At 37.5% G+C, this 21,732-nt stretch overlaps 2 protein-coding genes across 4 annotated transcripts in view; both read left to right on the top strand.

The window, feature by feature from the left end:
• LOC109111695 (UBAP1-MVB12-associated (UMA)-domain containing protein 1-like) overlaps positions 1 to 9,948 on the top strand; it is a 14,054-nt gene extending 4,106 nt beyond the window's left edge. For 2 of the 3 annotated variants that reach the window (XM_019124662.2, XM_042776720.1), the window contains exons 3-4: positions 2,860 to 2,945; positions 7,658 to 9,948. In XM_019124662.2, coding sequence (XP_018980207.1) covers positions 2,860 to 2,945; positions 7,658 to 7,936 — 365 coding nt within the window. In that variant the 3' untranslated portion in view covers positions 7,937 to 9,948. Of the gene's footprint in view, positions 1 to 2,422; positions 2,606 to 2,859; positions 2,946 to 7,657 lie in introns of those variants that run through there. The other variant, XM_042776721.1, reaches the window with a different exon arrangement.
• A 717-nt stretch (positions 9,949 to 10,665) lies between these two features.
• The window catches only part of LOC109111693 (glucocorticoid-induced transcript 1 protein-like), a 28,580-nt gene continuing 17,513 nt past the window's right edge, over positions 10,666 to 21,732 (top strand). Inside the window, exon 1 of the mRNA XM_042776717.1 lies at positions 10,666 to 11,424. Within this exon, the coding sequence (XP_042632651.1) occupies positions 11,013 to 11,424 (412 nt within the window). The 5' untranslated portion in view covers positions 10,666 to 11,012. The remainder of the gene's footprint in view (positions 11,425 to 21,732) is intronic.

Raw genomic sequence — 21,732 nt, 5'->3', positions numbered from 1 at the left:
ATGAAGTTGCCAAAAAGGCGATTAACGCCGCCTTAACACTGTGCGTGTGTAAGTATTTGTTATAAATGAGTCAGATTTAAGAACATGTCTCTGAAATGCAGTGGCTTTTAAAACTGTCCTGGAGCAGCCCATAACTGTCTCATCTAACACACCTGCTTTAACTCGTCAGCTCATTAGTAGAGACTTTAAGACCTGACATGAGTCAGAAAAGGTAAAGAGTTGTTAGAAAATATGATGCGTGTGTCAGACCGGCATCATGTTCAGCAGCGGCAGCTCTTAAAGCAGCCAAAATAACCTCATAACCAGCTGCTGGGATGTCTGTTCATCAAAGAACAAAAGAAATAAGAGCTTTAAGGATTCGTCTCTGTTTAATCTAGAATTTAATGTTTGATAACTTTATTCAATTAATGTATGTTTTCTACGTGCTGAAGGGCACAAGTAGCTAAATATGACATTTATTATAATGGGTTTATGTAATAATTGTTTCAAGTTCACTTAAATTAGAAGTTGTTATTTTTTAAAGTCTAATAAATGTTAAAATTGAGTGCTCTCAATTATACTGTAATGTTGAATGGCTATAGTCAATGGGTAAATGTTAGGGGGAAAAAAACATTTTCTTAGAGACATCAGTAGCATAATTGGTATCTCAGATACCGTATCTGTGATAGTCGCCTTTAGTAATAAAAAAGATGCCTTTAAACAAATATTAAAAATATTTCTACTTTATTTTGAAGATTGAATGTGAAATTATTGTCATTTCTTCCTAAAATTGTTGTTTGATTTGGCTTAATATACTCTAATTACCAATTTACCCTAATTAGCTCTGGTTGACTGAATTCAGTAAACATGGTTCCTAAATGTAAATGTGTCCATGTGCTCTTATTTGTTTTATTGTAACATTAGCCTAGTTATTAGAGCTGCATAAACAGATATAGCACATTCCAGAAGAGCATGTAAACAATTAAAAAATTGGCCATCATAAAGTGACATTTTGTCCAAAACAGCCCTCGACTTAAAGGGATAGTTCACCCAAAAATGAAAATTTGATGTTTATCTGCTTACCCCCAGGGCATCCAAGATGTAGGTGACTTTGTTTCTTCAGTAGAACACAAACCAAGATTTTTAGATCAAACCATTGCAGTCTATCAGTCTTATAATGTAAGTGGATGGGAATCACGGCTAAAACATACAATAAAAAAAAAAAAAAAAAAAAAAAACTCTGCAGCTTACACAACAAAACCAAATTAAACCCTGCGGCTTGTGATGATACATTGATGTGTAAAGACATGAAATGATCGTTCTGTGCAAGAAACTGAACAGTATTTATATCAGTTTTTACCTCTGATGCACACAGTGTCCGAACTTTTAGGAACTCTTCTGAGCACGTTCTCTTTAGCAGGCACGTGAGGCAGGGTCTTCTTCTTCTTGCTTTATGGCGGATCGCAGACTTATAAGTGCATTACCACCACCTATTATAAGACTGATAGACTGCAACGGTTTGAGCTAAAAATCTTGGTTTTTGTTCTACTGAAGTTTGTCACCCCTGATCTCTTTTCATATGATTTTGCTCTTAGTTGTCATGAATTTTAGAGAGTCATAAAATAATTTGTTAGATATGCACCAAAACTTTAGCATCTAAAAATTATTCAGTCAAAATGCAAAAAAAATTAAATAAAATCATTGACCAAAACAGACTTCCCTGTGACCAAAAATTATGCTAGAATAGCAAATAGCAATATGTAAAATTTGACTACAACCGGTTTAATTCATCACCTGAGAACATGACACCCTGAAGAGTAGAGTTCATTCACTCAAATCTAGTTTCAATTACCCAAACATTATTTTCAGTTTTGGTTTTCAGCTATAAAAAAAAAAAAATAACTAAATAAATAAAAGGAAGCTTTATTTTCAGTTTTGGTAATTTATTTATTTATTTCGGTGCATCACTATTTCCTTTTGGTATGGAAGGTCTTATAAGAAATTCACACAGATAGTATTTTGCAGCAAATAAAATATTTTTTTAGCATTTGGAGATGATAGTTTTAGACAAACAATTTTGCAACAAATTGTAACATTTGAGCAGTGTAAATGACCTGCCTCTAGGAGGAACAGCTACTAGCAACCAGCACCATGACCTGGTGACCTCCAGTGATTAGATCACTGTCAGTGTGAACGCCCCTTTTGATTCAAGCCAAACAAGCTTTTTCCCAGAACTTAAACAATGGACGGCATCTCAGAGGGACTTATTTGTGAAGTGTTGGTAATAACAGGGAGGAGCCATGGTGTTTGTGTGTGTGTGTGTGTGTGTGTGTGTGTGTGTGTGTGTGTGTGTGTGTGTGTGTGTGTGTGTGTGTGTGTGTGTGTGTGTGTGTGTGTGTGTGTGAGAAGGCACCAGAGGTGAGCAGATGCTCACCAAGACATTCAGCTGTGTGATTCTCAGGAGCAACAGGAAGAGGCTGGGTTTCATTTTCAAGAAGGAATTACAACATCTGCAGCTCCACACAGGGAAGAGATGTCTGTATATATCATGCAGCGTTCTGTTAGTGTCTGGTTATGATTCCGAGGTGTTGCAGGTTTCTGTCAAGTAACATCGCTGATTGTGGTTGTAAGTGCACAGATGGACTAATGCTTCATAATCTGTTAATGTAATCAGAAAAGTACCCTCTTAAGTGCAGATAATCCACATTAATGTCTTGGCAGTGAAGGAAAATCAATTATTCTTGTTGAAAATCAAGCCGTTGCCGTGAAGGGTCTGTGATTGGTTTTGGGACTCGCTGTGTGCTGAATAGCGTGCCTTTCTTCTCTGATTGCTTTTAAAACTATTCATTCTTTTTATTTTATTTATTTTTTGCTTTTCAGGTGAAACTGCCGAGGAGCAGCGACAGAAGGTTCAGTCCATGAACATTGAGCAGCCAGCAACAAATGTAATAGTACAACCATCTAAGGTGAGTTTGTTTCACTTTATAGAGTGATCCAGTAATGCTACCTAATACCTAAAGATAGTACGACAACAAATGTCAAACATTTACAGTTATTTGATATACATTTTGATATACGTAATCCTAAGCCGATAGCAGTGTCTAAAGAACTGTGAGACTCACAGACTGAAATTTAAGTCATTATTAATTATAATCTTCTCAACCAGTGAGCTGTTAATGTGAGAACTACCAACATGATCTCATAAGAAAACCATTTTACAAGGTGGCGATTGAGTATGAATTCATTCGATGTGATTCGTACGCATTCGTAAACATGACGTTCCACCCCAACCTCATCCATAAACCTAACTTTCAGTGTGGCATAAGCAGGTTGTATAAAAATATATAAATGCATACGAATTGGCCACTAATCGACCAAAACGTAAAATAGTTCTGAATCACCTTGAGGGCTGGGTATCGTTCAAAAAATTTTGACACCGATACCTTGACTTCGATAACGGTTCCTGAAAGATACTTTTTTCCAATACCAATTTTATTAAAACCATTTTTACAAGATTACATTACCTCATACAAATATTTTTTTTTAGTTTGTTGAGGTTTTTACACTCAAAGACTGATCTGCTGAGCCACTGCACAAAGGAACTAAAGGAACGAAATGTAACCAACACAATGAATCCATGCAAATAGTTTTAATAAAGTTCAAATAGTGCTAATTGAACAGTTTTAAGTCAGTATGTGAGGCTTACTGCTGCATGCTTAAGATCTTTAAATCACTCAGCAGTTCTTCAAAAAAACGAGCATGTCTGCTTTGTCAGGAGACAGACCAGCCCTCAGCACTTATGTCCCTAGGCTACGTTTACACTAGTGCGTTTCGTTTTAAAACGCATAGCTTAGACAGAATCATCATTTCTATTCACTTTCCACTGACTTACTTGATCTGATCAGCATTAGCTGTTTCTAGCGCTGTCTTCTTGTGTTTTCTCTTCTGCGATCGCTGTGCTGACTCAGAGGAAGCTCATCCGCTGCTCATCTGTCACTCTGTCCTGGTGACAAACGTGCGTTACATTTCCAGAAAAACATTTAAAGGGATGAAACATATAGCTAATAAACATGCAATTATGACAGTACATGATTTGTATGTGATGTTGACCGATAGGTCAGTTAGGCTCCGGCAACAGCCCCGGTGGAAAAGCAGTAAGAAAGTACCGACGCAAAACATTGAACTCAAATAACTAACAAACTCTAACAAATTTTTAACAGATGTTCAATATAAATATGTTGTTATTTGGAAAAATCTGCATAAAGACTGAATAGTTATGTTTCCATCCACCCTTTTTTATGCAAATTTTTGGATATTGCATAAAAAACGTTGGATGGAAACACCAAGATGTGCATAAATTCTAAAAATAGGCATAAAGATTATACGCAATAATATTTTTTTAATCCGATAAGAAGACATATGCATAAACTGCTATGGTAATAAAATTACCGAATAAATTAATCAGTGTGCATCAAAGTCACGTGACTTTGCCTTAACGGATCATGTGACTGGATCTGAACTAACCAGTGCAGCAATCTCATCGCACACCATCTCATGCTATTTTAATCATTTTGAGCCGTCATCAAAGTGATTTCTTATAGTCACCTCCCATTACTTTCTCAGATGACGGCATCCAATTGCAAGATAACATGACAGCGATTGTTACTGCGTTTCGTCTAGTCCAACTTTGGATAGAAACTAAATGATTTACATGTTTGTGAGAAGAGATGTGCTGTACTTTTCTGAGATCAAACTTCTAATTTTGACCTGGCCAAAAACAACATCCAAACATTCTTTGCTTTGAGCTGCGTATCAAGTAACTTTTTCAGACCGATCCTGAGCAGAGTAATTAAATCTTAAGGATCGCTCATCGCTGTGTTAGGGGGCCGGCGTGATTTCCATATGCTGCTGTATGCTGGACGCGCAACAGCACTGAAGAGAGAGAAAGAGCCCCTTGAGTTGCGCTGGCCGAGCGGGTGTGTGACAGGTGCCAGATGGCAGGACTGAACAGTGCGAACATATGCTGCTGCCATTCAGCAATCTGTTCCACAGCACTGCCTGGAGACATATGGCTAATGAAAAACACTCAGTCTCACTCTTTCTCTTTGAATAAGAGGGGCTTTCGCAAAACCCAAAAGCCTGAAGTTATTGGAGTTGATGGAAAAAGTGTGTTTTACAGGTGGACAAAATAATGGACAAACGCTTTAAAAAAGGCCTGACAATTTGCAGTTAGATGTGAGTTTCCAAAGAATTACTTGAGCGAGTTCCAGAGAGGTCACATAGTTCCTGAATTACAGGTATAGGCCACAAAAACTGCACAGTGCTTTAATATTAAAGGGGTGCTATTATGCTTTTTCACTTTTTCAACTTTAGTTAGTCTGTAATGTTGCTGTTTGAGCATAAAATAGATCTGCAAAGTTCCAAAGCTCAAAGTCCACTCCGAACGGAGATATTTTATTTAACAGAAATCACTTTTCAAAAACTACAGTGAACGACTCGTTTGGACTACAACGCATATTTTCCGGGATTTCTGATATCACAAAGATCGTTGAATGGGACAAGACCTGGTTGAGCTGCACTAGAAAAGGCAATGAGTGTTATCACTATGTTCATCACAAAATTTACACTGAAGCTCACAGCAGGCAGCTATGGTAAGGGGCATGACATTTCCCGACCAGGCACTGACTGGCCCAGCTAACCAATCATTTTGACACCAGCTAACCAATCACAACACACACAGGCAAACAGCTAACCAATCACAAAATTTCAGACTGGCCCAGCTAACCAATCATAACACACACTGGCCCAGATAAACAATCACAACACAGACTGGCCCAGCTAATCAATCATAACACACACTGGCCTAGCTAACCAATCACAACACAGACTGGCCCAGCTAATCAATCACAGCGCATTTTATATTTCAGAAGGCGGGCCTTCATTTGATACAGGAACTATTCCAGCTGTTCATGCCAGACTGGAGAGAGGGGTGTTGTAATAATGTAAAATATGTGAAAAATAATGTGTTTTTTGAACAACCTAGTATGAGAGCCTGTTGTAGTACACCCACAAAACAAAATCAAGAATGAAGCTAAACAATAGTCCCTCCAGCAAGCTGTCAATCACATGAAACCATTGCAGCAATCAAGATTCAATTTTGAATTAATCAAATTTTAGTCTGTTTATTCAATGGACAAGATTTCAATTTTGAATGTCTTCAAATTTTAGTCTTTTTCTCAAAGACAAAAGTCAAATGTCTGAGCTTTCAAACCATATTGGAATATAGTGCAGAACTCATATGGACTGGATTTATCTGCTTTTTAGCCTTGGTGCTTGATGGCTTTCAGTCACCTCCACTTTCATTATATGGAAGTTCAGAGTTCCACCTCATTCAGTTCAGTTAATTATTTTGCTTCTCCCTCTATGTACTATAGAAGTCTCATGTAACAAAAAGAAACTAACATAAAAATATTACCATTCCCACACTTACATGTCATTCAGCATTCATATAAGACAAACAGGAAAGGTAAGGGTGAAAAACCTCCTCACCATCTCTGACAACCAGATTCTGTTTACCTGCACCAGACACACCAGCTCAGGTCCCAGATATGAATGGAAAACTTTGCTCATTTAATCACTGACAAATAACATCTTTTTGTGTATTTAGCTTCATATTTGATCTCAATTAATAATGCACAGAAATGACAATGTCTATTATTGGTGTTTTTGAGCTGATTAATATACCACTACACCCAAACTAATGTACATTTTAGAGTCTACACTGCTGTTGAAAAGTTTGGGGCCGTTAAGATTTTTATTTATTTATTTATTTATTGAAGGAAGTGTCTTATGCTCACCGAGGCTGTATTTATTTGGCCAAAAAAAAAAAAAAAAAAAACAGCACTGTGCAATATTATTACAACATAAAATAACTGTTTTCTATTTTAATATATTTTAAATTGTAATTTAAATATTTCAATTTAAATGTAATAATTTTTTTCAGGGCTTTTTGATGAACAGAGTTTAAAAGAACAGCATTTATTTGAAATAGAAATATTTTATAAAATTATAAAAAGCCTTTACTGTCACCTTTGATAAATTTTATGCATCCTTGCTAAATAAAAGTATTCATTTCTAAAAAAAGAAAGGTGGAAGGGTATTACACAGTCTTGGGCCAGTGACTGAAAAAGCGTGATCCCCTTTAGTTTTCATATGAGTTTTTGGAACTGAGAGCAAAAGTGTGAAGTTCAGCTCTAGTTGTGGTACAGCATGTGACTTCCTTCATCATGATGTTTCAGTGCTGTAATGAATCCTCATCCACCTCAAACAAGACCAGATTTCTCATCTCTGCGGCTGCAGGCATTGGTTCTTTTTTAGGGGTACTGATATGAGCCAGATTTCATAGATCATAAAACTCATTGACTCATTGGTGCAGTCAGTCTAACTAATAACAGTCCTAAAGAAACTGGTATCGGGCATATCATATCACCCAGCCTTGATGAAAATGAGTAAAATCTGAATTTAACCAGCGTTAACGAGGATTTGAAGAGCTACAGGTAATTTGGTAAATGGCACAATAGATGAGTCACACAGGCAGTGATGAATATAATAACAGTGCTGCTCCCCAGAAGATCCAGTTTCTCAGTTTTCACTGCAGATTCTCTTTCTTTTTGTTCAGCCATCCAGTGCCGGGAAGAGAGGAATCACAGAGACGGCTCAGCCTTCCTCCGAGCCCACGTCTGCCAAGATGTCCTCAGAAGCAAACGCTGTAGACGCCACCCCGGCCCTCCCTGAGCTTCTAGGAGACATACCTTTCACTTTAGCACCACACATCCTTGCCATGCAGGCGGGCCTGCCCTTTGTAACAGATTTCACCTTGCCTCACAACATAAATGACAAACTAGCCAACTTTCGTTATGACTTCACCTTGGAGAACTCTGTGCTTTGTGAGCCATGACTCTTTGCCCCTCAGTTATATCACTAACACGTGGTGAACTATGAGCCTTTGCTTGTCAAGATTCTCTAACCGTTTGCCTCTTAAATAAATGAAGATCTAGTTTAGCTGACGAAAATCAGTCACTAACTAAATGGTGTTGGGCTCAAATGAACATATTGTCCTTTTAGTTTAAATAGGTTCGCATCAAGACAGTTTACAGTCTCTCAGGATCTTGCACTTGATTGTGTGAGATGAGTGTTACTGCCCTGTTTTTAACGCAGTAGATGAGTATTTATAAGATGACCTGGGGCTTTACGTTTTTCAAATGTAGTTCAAATAAATTTTTACGGGTGTAAAATTTGTGCAATTTAGCATTTTGGCTCTGTGGGGTCCTGTAGCATAAGATGACATGCTGAACTGAAATAGGGTTGTTTTGAAACTGCTAGTAGTTGCATTGGGCTGTTTGACGTTTCAGACGTCACAGTCTGTGTTGGCCTTCCTCAGTTTTTTCTTACTTCTGCAGAAACTCGCTGTAATTTATGGATTCGGTTTTAAGACATTTGCTTGCCATGATACACAGATTACTATAAAATAATCTCTCAATGAACTTTAAACATATCTAAAATAAATTATTCTGTAATAGAAGTATTTAATTAATATGCAAATTATATTTTAAAAATGGCAATCATAAGGGCCTTTGGGATAGTCCACTGTTTACTGTAACTCTGTATTTAGTTCCTACTGTATAAACCTTAAAAGCGAAGCAAAACACTCCCCGGGCTGCTATTGGTCAGTCAAACAGATAGTCCATCCTACACTGTTGCTATTGGTTGAGTCAGTGTTGCTGTGCCGGGGTGGTGGGGATGCTCAGCAGAACAATGTCATAATATTGACGTAGTGTTTGCACTTTTCAGGGGAATCAGTCTAGATCAGGGGTGTCAAACTCAGATCCTGGAGGGCCGGAGCCCTGCAGAGATTTGTTCCGGCTCTGCTCCAACACACATACCGTGTAGTTTTCGAATAAGCCTGAAGGACTCGATTAGTTGGATCAGGTGTTTAATTAGGGTTGAATCTAAAGTGTGCAGTGCTTTGACCCTCCAGGTATTGAGTTCGACACCCCTGTCTAGAGTATAACTTCCTTATAGTTGTCTCTGCATATTAAGCTGGGATGTGAAGTATTTTTACATGCATCATTTAAAGTTTCTTATGAAAGGATTGCACTTAAAATCACCAGACAGACAGTGGAGTGCTCATTATAAATAGGCTAATATTATATATCTTTGTTTGTAAAAGTGTTCTTTTTTTCTTTTGTTGGTGTGAGTATGCATACCTCAGCTGGTGTTTGGTTTTAATGCATGAAGTTTTGAAGTTCTGCTTGAACGTAACACACCACATTTTGGGAGGCAGATATGTATTCTGAACAAAGTTGGATTGCAAAACATGCACATGGGTTTTAGTAGGATTTACTTTTTTTGTTTGAGCAGGCCACACGGTTTTTGAGCATTTTTGTGTGTTTGTTGTTTTGTTTTTTTCTTTCATCTGAATTTCAGTTAATGGTTTTATCATAGTGCATGCTGCTAATTACACAATGCACTTAGGAGTTTAGCTGTGTCTGCTTTATACCCTTTGTACTTTACTTGATAGCAGATTAGTTTATTTAATTGATACCACTCAAATCTCACTTTTGTTTATTTAAAAAATATATAGTTTTATTAGTCTTTGTTTTGATTTGCCTGTCTTTCCAATATGGTTATTTCCTCCTTACCTATCCTTTTCAAAACACTGTACTGAAGTAGTCAACGTTTGCCTTGTGCTGTGTTTGGTCAATAATAAAAAAAAATGACTGTAAAATAATTTAATGCCACTTCTTCAGGTAAAAAATTATGTCATCACCTTAACTCCTCTGTTGGATTCTTTATCGATTCATATCTGGAACAGAATTAATTATTGATTCTGATCCCACATGATGCTAAATTCTGTGCATGAGCGCAATGTAATACGATGATGTTTCATTAAAAACTTCTTCGATAACATTGTTTTGTTGCAGTTTTGTATATTCATGTCTTGTAAATATTATTCAGCACATCTAAGGATCTATCACAGATTTCCTACAGAGTACATAAAAAGCAAAAATGTAAAGGTGAACCAAATTTTCCAAATCTAAATTTAAAACATGTAACAACTTGCCCCAACCTGACATTTTTACCTTGACAGCTTGAGTTAAAATTGTAAATTGACTCTTGTATAAATGTATGTCAGTGTGGTTCACTTGTTTGCCCGACAGCTGTATGAAAAATGTTTCTAGGTTGTTGAAGCCAAAAAAAAAAAAAAAAAAAAACTGATAGAGAAACACATTTCTACTATTCTTTTTTTATTATTATTATTTTATTAAAACATTACAGTTTGAGATACAACATTTGTGACAACTTGCCCCAGGGCTCTCTTCTTTGTTTTCTCATGCTCCTTCACTTGCTTACAGTTAAGTCCGTTACACTCACCATCTGTGTTATCTCTCTACTAATGTCTGTACCTTCAGATTACTCTGTCTGTTTACAATCCCAACCAATAGCAAGGCAGAATCCCAAACGTTCTAAACCCCAATGAATCCATTGGCTCTTTCCGAGTCCATCATTTTCGCCAGACCAATCATATTTAGTTCGATCATGCGATGCACCAATCAGAGCCCGTGAGAGCGCCGGACGCTCCCGCCCACGCGTCTCAGTGACTGCGCCGCCGAAGAGCCGGACTACCTGTCATTTGGAGTAACACCAGGCAGAGAGGGGTGCTGAGACACACGATAGTCGGGATAACATTCCTTCAGCGTCAACTTTTTTAGGTTTCCAGACTCGGATAAACTCCTGACACATTTTAAAGACTAGTTAGCGCGAGCCAATCATCTGCATGACAAAAGGACCAAAACTTTGCTACAAATTCAGCGCACTAACCGACAAGCTGAAGCTGCGCACTACACCAACACTTTAACTGTTGAGAGACTGTGCAGCTCAAGAAGTTTAATTAATGACTTAAGTTTAGCTAATGAATGTCTGGGGAGGAATTTATTCGCGTATCTTGCAGTACCACATAGTTAGGTTCAGTCATGTCAGTATCACCTGTGCACTCAGCTCGGGTCAACACCTCCTCCTCCTCCTCCTCCTCCTCCTCCTCCTCCTCCTCAGCAGCAGCAGCATCATCATCCTCCGCCGGCAACACGAGCCGGTTGCAGCCCATTCGCGCCACGGTGCCCTACCAGCTCCTGCGTGGAAACCAGCAGCACAGCCCGACCCGCCCTCCCGCGTCCTCCTCCTCCTCCTCCTCCTCCATCTCAGTCGGAAGCAACACAGAACCGACAGCATCAGCCCAGCACAGCAGCTCCAGTCCCGGCAGCCCGACGCTCGCCAGCCCGGCAGGAAGCGGCTCGCTGGACGCTCGGCTGATCCCGCGGCAGAGGCGCTCTCCACCGGAGCACAGGAGCTCACCCGAGCGCTGCCCTCATTCACCTGTCCTTAGAGGTAAACAACAGGCCCGAATCCTGCTTCGTTTACTCTCATTCATTGAAACATCTTCACATACGCTGCGCCTGGAGTCGTTTAACTGGGTCAGGCTTTTAATGACGGACTGTACATAACAACAACATGCATTCTTCACTTAAAACCGTTATTATAACACAAACGCATATGCATGACAGTTTTATGTTAGATGACACATCCATTGAATACATGCTTTAGACCCGATAAGCTAAATCTGTCACACTAATGCGCTCTTTCATCCTAAAACCTTCATAATATGTAACGTGTATAATAATGGTATCTGTGCATCATGACAGTGGCTGTGTCTTAAAGCCTAGATAGGCATCTTAAATCCAGCGTTCTCACGGAGCACTGACGTCGTTTGGAACCCTGCGCTACGTTCCATTCCGAACGCGTCCTGTGCTCGCGGCCGCTGTGGGAAGCCGCCCGTGTAGTGAGCTCGCTAGGATTAGACACACGGCCCGCGCTAAAGCTAGCGCTCTTGTAGCTTCGTAAACACACGCATGACTCCCAATATCTGCGTTATTTCCGCGTCTGCGGTCCTGTATGAGCTCGTATATGTTTCTTTCTCGGGGTTGTAGTTAATTCGCAGTTGTTTACCGCGCAGGGATGGAAAGAATTACGTGGATAATTGGAGGCTGAGTGGACGTGCGCGCGCGCGCGCGTGCGTGAGTGAAGGCCACACGGGGCCTTGTCACAAACAAAACTTAAACCCTCCTGCTCTACTTCATAACACATTATTATAAAGCCTAAATGGAGCACATTCAGCGCATAAAGCTTTAAGAATTTCTATGGCCACTATGTGCTGACTGTATATTTAGGATAAATAAATGAGCATAACATATAATAATCTGTTCAATTAATACCATGACTGCCTTATCATATTCATACTCAGGCCAAAAAATCATATTTACTACTTGATGACTTGGTATTAGACACCATTGTCATTAAAAAGAATTGTACAGTGGCTCCAAAATGTATTGCTCTACAATTAGAGATTTGGATCAGATCATATATACAGTAGAAATCAGTGATTTGGACGCTTAATTTACACATATTTGTTTTAAATATTATTGCATTCATTACAAAATATTAACCCAAATATACTTTATATGCAATGTAATCACATTCAGACAGTGAGGCCCGTGTATATGAAAGGAAACTGTGGTTTATGTATGCAGTCACTTGTGTCTTCATTTATGCTTACGGTTATATTAATCTTGTGTCAGAACTATTAGACTGACATGTATTGTCATGAATCCCTGGACACTGGTTATGAATAGATGTTTGTGGTGAAGCAGTGCAGCAGAGAAGCAGGTTACTGGTGAATGTCCGTCTCTCTTGATTATATTGTGAAGAGAATCTTAAAGCTCTCTGAAGGTTTATAAAGGTTAACAGGAAGTGCATCTCATCTAGAGAATGCATGTGTATTATGACGGCAGGGAACATGAGTGATGTTTCATCACATGACTTTTCGTGATGATTTACTGTGACATAATTTCTGAAAAACGTATGAATTGACTAACATCACAACATTAATTGGCACATGTTTATGAGTGTAATATGAGAAGTTTTACTGCTTCATTATTCGTGTTTTTGCATGTTTTAGGTTTTTCCTGGCTGATGAGTTCATCTGTCTGTTAGTATTAGTACGTTCTCATCATTACAGAAATATGTTTAAGAAATTCAGGAATTTCAGAAATTCAGGAAGCAGATCTAATGGTTTTTTAAATGCTTGCATTGCCTTCATTCTCCTTTGTTAACCTTAATATGGCAAGAAAGCAATCTTTCTTTTGAGTTCCTTTGGTTTAGACATTTTTGTTTCTAATTTTAAAAGGAGACAGGCACTGGGATACAAAAACAAAAATATTTTCCTCTGCTATTTAGGTTTAAATAACAGTTTGTTTCTGCATTTTACTGCAGTGTGCAAAACCCTTTTATTTGCCTATGAAAGTATTTTTATTTTAATATTATGTAATATTTATTTATTTATTAAACCAAGTAATTCATAATGTGCAGTACTGCTCAAATATGTAGACATGATATGGACATTATTATTTATTTGTAATATTCACCATCAGGAGTTTAGGTTAAATGTGTATATATTTAGAGAAAGTTTATATTTTGATTTCTTTGAAACTTCATGCAATATGGCTATAAATAAAGATTACTGGAGTACGTTTAATAAGGCTTTCTACTTCAAAATTTCACCTTGAAACTTTAAAGGTATTTGTGAAATATACTAGAAATTTCTGAGTTTTTTTTTGAGTGTGTGTTTGATTGTAAATGCTAAAATACTTTATAGTATTCCAGCTTAATATACAGTTAATAAGTAAACGATTGGTAGGTTGATTTCTGTAAAATCTTTAAACTCTGTTTGCATTATCAAAACATCTCCTGAAACCTTTTGAAAGTCTGGATAAAGTAGTCAGCCTTGTTAAGCGCCTAGTAAAAAAGTGTTAACAAACCCCCATTTTATAAAAATTAGCTTCTTGTTATTACAGAAGAAGATTCTTGTGTCACACTGCGTGAGATGTTGAGTCAGAAATGGGCTTTTGATTTACAGTAGCTTCTTGTTATTACAGAAGAAGATTCTGTGCAAATATGCGGTTACAGAAGAAAATGTGTTTCGCCGATTCTGCGATGGGGAGCTTGAATTCTCTCAACTCGGCTAACATTTGCCGCTTGATGAGAAATGCAAGATCCTTTTTATTTGTGAAGAAGTATCATATAGACTCCGGTACATACATGACTTTGTCCTATTGTTGTTTCGGATTTTCCCTCCGCTCGCTACGTCGTAATCACGTTCACTTGCTCCGATGTTTAACGCGGCGCGAAATTTCGCCAAAGTTCAGATTTTTCAACTAAGCGTTTCGCGCGAAATGCGAGTTTCGGCAAAGACCCGAAACGCTCAATTCGCGCGAATCGCGTCATTCGCGCCGCCTCATTCGCGCGCAAACGCGCCGCAGGTTTGTCTATTCGCGTCTTTGCATTGACTTAACATTGAAATCACTCGCGCCAGACGCTCATTTCGCGTCTGGTGTGAACGCACCATTAGAGTTGTAACTCTTGTTTCAGACATGCTGTCTGTGAGCTCTTATCATTCAGTGTCGTGTTAAGCACTATTCATTAGATGGACTGGGAGTATAGTCTGGGTGAGTTCATTTCTCTGAGAAATACATCTGTTGTACTTCAGCTTTTGTCTTGTTCTCTAAGACAGCAGTATTTTGTCTGTGGCTTTGTGTTGGAGTGCTGTTGAAGTGCAGCTGACCGGTGGCAGCGGTCTGACTCAGGCCTGTTATCACACACACCCGCCCCGGACCTGAGATCATCACGACAAACCACACACACTCCTTTACAAACAAATGCTAGAGCTATCTGAAATAGATTATATACAGTACATAAAAAATGACAACTGATGAAAATATCTTCTCTAGCTAGCGGTTTCCATTTTGACCTTTTGTTTATATGCCAGAAAACACACAATTGTTCTTTCTGGAAAGGCTAATAATCATGTGTTACATATTATAAGTAGTGCATACTATATAAAATACATGACAATAAGCTTGTTTACATTTTTATTAAAGGAAAAGTTCACCCAAAAATTGAAAATTAGATGAAAATTTGCTTTGTTTCTTCGTGGGAACACATTTATATCACTTGCTCACCAGTGGATGCTCTGCAGTGAATGGGTGCCGTCAGAATGAGAGTCCAAACAGCTGATAAAAACATCACAATAATCCACTAGTAATCCACACTATACTCCAGTCTATCAGTTAATGTGTTGTGAAGTGAAAAGCTGCTTGATTGTAAGAAACACATCCGTCATTAAGACGTTTTATCTTTAAAAGGTAGCTTTCGGCCAAAAAGTCCTTCATTCAAAATATTGCTTCCTTCACTGAGAAAGTTGTCTTGTTTGAGTCAAGAAAGAAATATGCACAAATCAAGCACAGTTTGCAAGGAACAGTTTTAGAATATTATATGGGTGAATTTTGATGTGAGAGGATACCGGGGTTAAATTTTTCCACTGGAGGAAGTGTTATTATGGACTCATATTTTGGCCAGAAGTTTCAAAGTTTATAGTGTCTTAATATGGATTTGATTTCTTAGAAACACAGCAGCTTTTTTTCTTCACAAGACATCAACTGATGTACTGGAGTGGTGTGGATTATTGTGATGTTTTTATCAGCTGTTTGGACTCTCATTGTGACGGCACCCATTCACTACAGAGCATCCACTGGTGAACAAGTGATGTGATGCTACATTTCTCCAGATCTGTTCTGATGAAGAAATAAACTCATCTACATCTTGGATGGACTGAGTGTGAGTAAAGTTTCAACAGATTTTCTTTTTTTTTTCTTTTTTTTTGGCTTAACTATTCCTTTTAATCAAAAGAAACCCCCCAGAAAAAATTACAGGGATGTTTACAATTGTTTTGCTTTACAATGAGTGTTATGGTGACGTGAAAGATTATAATTGAACAGCAGGACTTGTTTACAGTAGGTTAAAAATTTAACACCAGTGCATGTTTTTAGACGTTTCTTTGAGTGAGTGACGTGACATACAGCCAGGTATGGTCACCCATACTCAGAATTCGTGCTCTGCATTTAACCCATCCAAAGTGCACATACACAGCAGTGAACACACACACACACCGTGAACACACACCCAGAGCAATGGGCAGCCATTTATGCTGCGGCGCCCGGGGAGCAGTTGGGGGTCCGTGCCTTGCTCAAGGGCACCTCAGTCGTGGTATTGCTGGCCCGAGACTCGAACCCACAACCTTAGGGTTAGGAGTCAAACTCTCTAACCACTAGGCCACGACTTCCCCACCATCAACACTTTGTGTCTGTATTTATTTTTTTTTTTTTTAAAGCTTTAGGCAGTGAGGTACTATACAATTATCAGTAATATAATGGTAAGATATAGTCGATCGATATCTGATTTTTTAATCTGCAATATGTAGTTCAGTCTGGATCAATTGCTTCTTGCCCTGACTTCACTTCCTGTTTGCATTAATCATTAAATAAAGGCTATTTCTGGAATATAAGTGTTTCTGCAGTGTCATCAGAAAAGATTTGCTTCCTACGTTTAGCATGTTTACTTATAGTGCAGCTGCTTTGTACCTTATTGAGGAGAAGTGTGTAGACCTTTAATCAAAAACCCTACATTGTATTTTTATTACATGATGTTTTATTTTGAAGGCACTGCAATGGCAAATGATCTTAAGTATTTTATTTTTTTATTTTTTGACTTGAGAACATTTGAAAAGATCTGAACACGGAAATACATTTTCTGCAAAAGATGTTTGGACACTTAAAATACACAATTTGTCATTGTTGTTAAACCAGTGATTTTATGGAAATTTAATACCAAAACACTTTTAAGTAAAATATATTACAAAATAAAAGATACTGTTTAAATGAATACACAAATGTTTGGTCACTTAATAAATGCCAAACATTTATGAAAATGTAGCATCATCTTTTTTTGCTTACTTGGTTGGATATTTTGTATTGATTGCAATTAAATTTTTAGTGTGGCATACATATTCAAGTTCTTTTTTTTTTTTTTTGGCTGCTATACATTATTCCAGGATACACAGCATACAGTATGCCTTTTGAAACATAATCAGATTTTCCACCATGATTTGGGATGATCCAAAATGCATATGCATATAAGAATAACATCTGACAGTCTGTACAAAGTTTTGATGGTCAGTTCCATGATCTACATATTTGTTTAGTGACACAGAAATCATGCAGAATCCTGAACATTTCCTGCTCAGTTATATTATGAATCCCTTCTTTTTTAATGTTATCTAAGACCTTTGGTGTCCACAAGTGAAAGACGATTGTCTGAATACTGTGGTGGTGGTGTTGTGATTCAAACTGTGAGGAGCGCGGGTGAGTTCGTTGGAGAGCGGCGAACACTCGAGCGTTTGGAGGGGGAAAGTTCACATTTGCATTTCCCCCAGCCTCACGCTTCATTTTTGTTTCCTTGCGCGAAACGCTTTGCTCGGCCCAACAGCACTCCAACTGTGGCGATGGACGTCGTACAATAGCGCCTGTGTTTTCTGCAATGCAAATCGACTCCCAACAGAGACAGTATTTACCTCTGAAAGCCTTAAACTTCCACATATTCAGTGTTCATGATGTTATTGGCTTGCACTTCCTTTTCCTTGGCTGTCAGACTAATGCGTTATATCCCACAGAATAAAGTTTGCTCACCCCACTTTACCCACAGTAACCCAATCACGAGCCAATGCCAGGAGCAGCGATCATCAATTCCCATTAAATCATATTAATGCCATAAAAGAATTCCAAACATGTGAAGACATCATAACCTGCAGGCTGCAATTCTGTAGTTTTATTTCCCCACCGTGCAGCCAGCAAAGCCACCTGTCCCTCGTCTAATATGACCTAATACACAGCTCCGAGCCAAACTGGCTGTACTGGGATGATGTTTGTCTAAATGTGATTGTGTGAATAACAACAGAAGGTCTTTCAGTGTTCGTCCACCCACACATGCTCTCTCTCGGTTTGCAAGCGCAGTATTTTACTGAATGTCACCTCTCGTACATTTACTAACGCCATTCACTCTGCCGCTCCGTTTATCACTCTCACAGCTTTCAGATACAGCACGGCTAATGGATAAAACTGATCATAATTCATAATCACAATAATCAACAACACAAAAGTCTTTGTGCTGTGAAATCACTTCATTTTAACCCTGTAAAACATAGGAAATTATAGTCAGAAAAAAGTAAAAGGAAAAGTTAATTGAACCTTTAAAAATATCTTTGACAAATTAAAAAAGAAATTAAGTATTTTTTGAGTATCATATTTGATACATCAGGTTTGTGTGGCTCATATAATATGATATAGGAAAATATGAAGCTAATAGTCAAGGAGGTAATAAAACTGAGCACAAATAGGCAATTTGGTGCAGTTTCTAATCATAAAATGGACTAAAAGTAAGATTAAATTTTGATAGCTTGTAATGAATAAATCTGTTTTTTACAAAAGTAAAGCAGACTACTTGCATGGAATCATATAAATATCAGTTGCCTCTCATATATTACACAATAAAATGTCTTAGTAAGGTATTAATATGCTTAGATTTATGATCAAAGCTCTGTTGTTTTTTTATTATGGGAGGCAAAACATATAATGCAATTCAGTACATATTTTAACATGATTTGAACATGATTTTTCTAAAAAAAAAAAAAAAAAAATTTATGGATAATCAAGTAAACCTAAGTTGCTTCAGTCCAGTAAGTGTTCATCTTGGAAAAAGTACTAACAAATATAAAAGTTATTCATATAGTTACTTTATAAAACTTATTAAAGATTTCACAGCTGAAAGACACATGAACCACGACCTGCATGGGGAAGTTTTTACAATTTTACTAAAAAGCCATGTAATTTGCTTAAAACATATAAACTATTAATCAGACGAGCATGTAGTAGATTGTGTTCAACAGCCATGATTTTTCAGCCAAGTTTTGATCATGTTCAATTAGAAGCCTTAGAAATTTGTGTATTAAATATGATACAGTAGGCTTATAGATTTAAAGTTTTCTTTTATACATAAAAAAAACACATTTACTTATTTCACTGTTGTATTCTTGTAATATGAACATTTATAATGGTGTATATATAATATTTTTAAATGAATTCCGGTGCAATTTCTTCCTAATTCATTGATTAATCAAAGAAATGGTTTACAGATTCATTGGTTAGAAAAATGGCTGTTGCAGCTCTAAAGTAGTCAAAAGAAAAGATGACGTGAAGATATTTCTCTTTCCATCTCTCAGTCTGTGAGCTCGGCCATGCCCTGCTGCGGGGGTGTCAGTGTTCTCTCCTGAAACGCTTCTTGGCATAAACCTGCCCTGCCTCTTTCCATCTGCTCTCAGGAAACTGTAAAACAGGCCGAGAGGAAGCAGTCCAGTGAGCAAATGCATTCCATACTCACTGAGCAACATTTGGGCAAGTCTAACCACACACCAAGTCAACCTCAGCCACCTCGTGTTTAACAATCCCAACTTGACGTACAAATAAGCATAGCTAGCCTGGGATAAGAATAAGCATTTGTTTTAGTGAATTAATGCTGAGGGTTGGCTACTTTCACACACGAATCGGTAAAAGTGTTTACTTTATATGTTTTGTGTGTGTGTGCATTTCTAATGCACTGCAGAGTTTGCAGTTTGCACAGTACACACTCATATATTTTTCATAAATATATAAATGCATGTGTTTGTATTTAACAAAAAAATATAACTTTTATTTCGAATGTGATTAATCGCGATTAATCGTTTGACAGCACTAGTTTGGTTTGACAATAATTACAGGAGCTATGACATAGCAGTTAGCATACATGCTACATCATGTTGACGTATGTAAAAAGCTAATATGTAGTACGAATGAGCCTTTTTAGGTTGTTGAGGGTCATGCACTAATTTAAAATCTAAGGAGAAAGAAACTCATACAGGTGTGGGATGACATGAAACTGAGCAGACTATCCCTTTAAAATGATCCTGAACTTTCCTAGAAAATCCTAGAAAACTCTAATTGAAAACTCAAAAAACTAAATGTTGGCAAAATTATCTTTTAGCTGCAGATACATTTCTATTCAATATGAAAATTCAGTTTCTTTTTATGCAGTTTTTGTACAGCCACCTACCAGTTACTAACAAGTCAAGTTTTTTTGCTATAAACCAAAGGCTAAAAATGGTGGGTATAGAAAACACCCCCCCCCCTTTAAAATAATCACATTTTGTTGCTTTGTACTAAAGGTGGGTCGATAAATTGATTTGTGGGTCGATTCTGCAATTTTCCGAATGCATCACGATTCTCTCTGGAATCGATTCTGAGCTTCACCACTTGAACCTAAAATAATCATTCATAAAGTTCGAAAAGGTTGAAGCGAATTACAAGAGTGTTCTCAGTGGGCTGTGTTTACATTAATCTCGAGTCATAAAAGCCGAGGTGCAAGTACGTTTTTATATACTTACATTACTCAGCTGAACGCACAAGCGCTCTTCTTCAAGAGCATTTGAGTGTGGGGTTAAAAACTAGCCTAGAGTGCAATCTCATAATCAAAAACAAAGATAATAATCAATCACACAGAAAATCGAATCGAATGATCAAAATTAAAACTATTTATCGATGCACCCATACTTTGCAGCCTGAAATGAAGACAAACGGTGCAACTTATATCATCCAAGTGAAAAATACAACACATATATATTAGAAAATATAAATAATAAAAAAACAGAATCACTGTGTTGGAAAATGGATCACCTCCTCACCTCCTTGTGTAGTTATCACCTTCTTGTTCTTGGTAGTGCAGCTGAAGCGTGATCAGCTGTGCTAATTTTGATCAGCTCGGCATGAAAAGCGCTTTCCTGGAGGAATTCTGTTCTTGGTAGTGCAGCTGAAGCAAACAAATCTACTAGGCTGGGTGATATAGCTAAAAAATGTATCACAATATAATGTTTCATATCATTCGGTATCGATAATTATTGAAAAATGTATAACCTTTCTTAAACAGAGAGCAGTAGAAAAAACATTTACATTTAACAACTGTATTTTTAATTCACCCAACTTATTAAGACAAACAACAACTTGTTTTAGTCTTAATAAACAAAATAACAAAAGATTGAAACAAATATCCCCTTTCTTATATTTTATGTGCAGATTAACTCAGTGTTAAGGAAACATTTGGCCTGTCTCCTGAGGCCACAGGAGGGCCTCAAAAATAATGCACGAGATTGAATTGTTAATTCAATGCAATTAAAATAATGGCTGTCTATATAAAAAGTACATACTGTCTAAACTAATGTTTATAAATCAAATATAATTTTGTAAATTGCATAATATGATCAGAACAGCATTTATGCATAGCTTAATACAAAAAGCCAAAGCGCCGATCACACGATTGCATTTAAAAACATATGAGACGCAGTGGAATAGATTAAATCCCCCACAAATTCTCCAGACATGTTTAATGCGCCTAAAATATAATCTCACCAAACAGCTTCAATACTTCTCTAACGTGCATCTCAGGAATATGCGCCGAATATGTGTTCTGAGTGAACGGCTTGATTTCGGCTTTAACCTTTCCATTATAATTTCCCCATTGAGCTTCTATATTTCTCTAATATTTTGAATGAAAAATGCAGCAGCGGCACATCTAGTGGTTTCAACTGGATAGACCAACAAAAACAAGAAAATGCAACAACGACACATTTATATCATCACCGCATCTCGTGCGCCACTGATAACG

Source organism: Cyprinus carpio, chromosome A19, assembly GCF_018340385.1.
Source record: "Cyprinus carpio isolate SPL01 chromosome A19, ASM1834038v1, whole genome shotgun sequence".
In the NCBI taxonomy this organism is placed as follows: Eukaryota; Metazoa; Chordata; class Actinopteri; order Cypriniformes; family Cyprinidae; genus Cyprinus; species Cyprinus carpio.
This window is presented reverse-complemented; position numbering and strand designations above follow the sequence as displayed.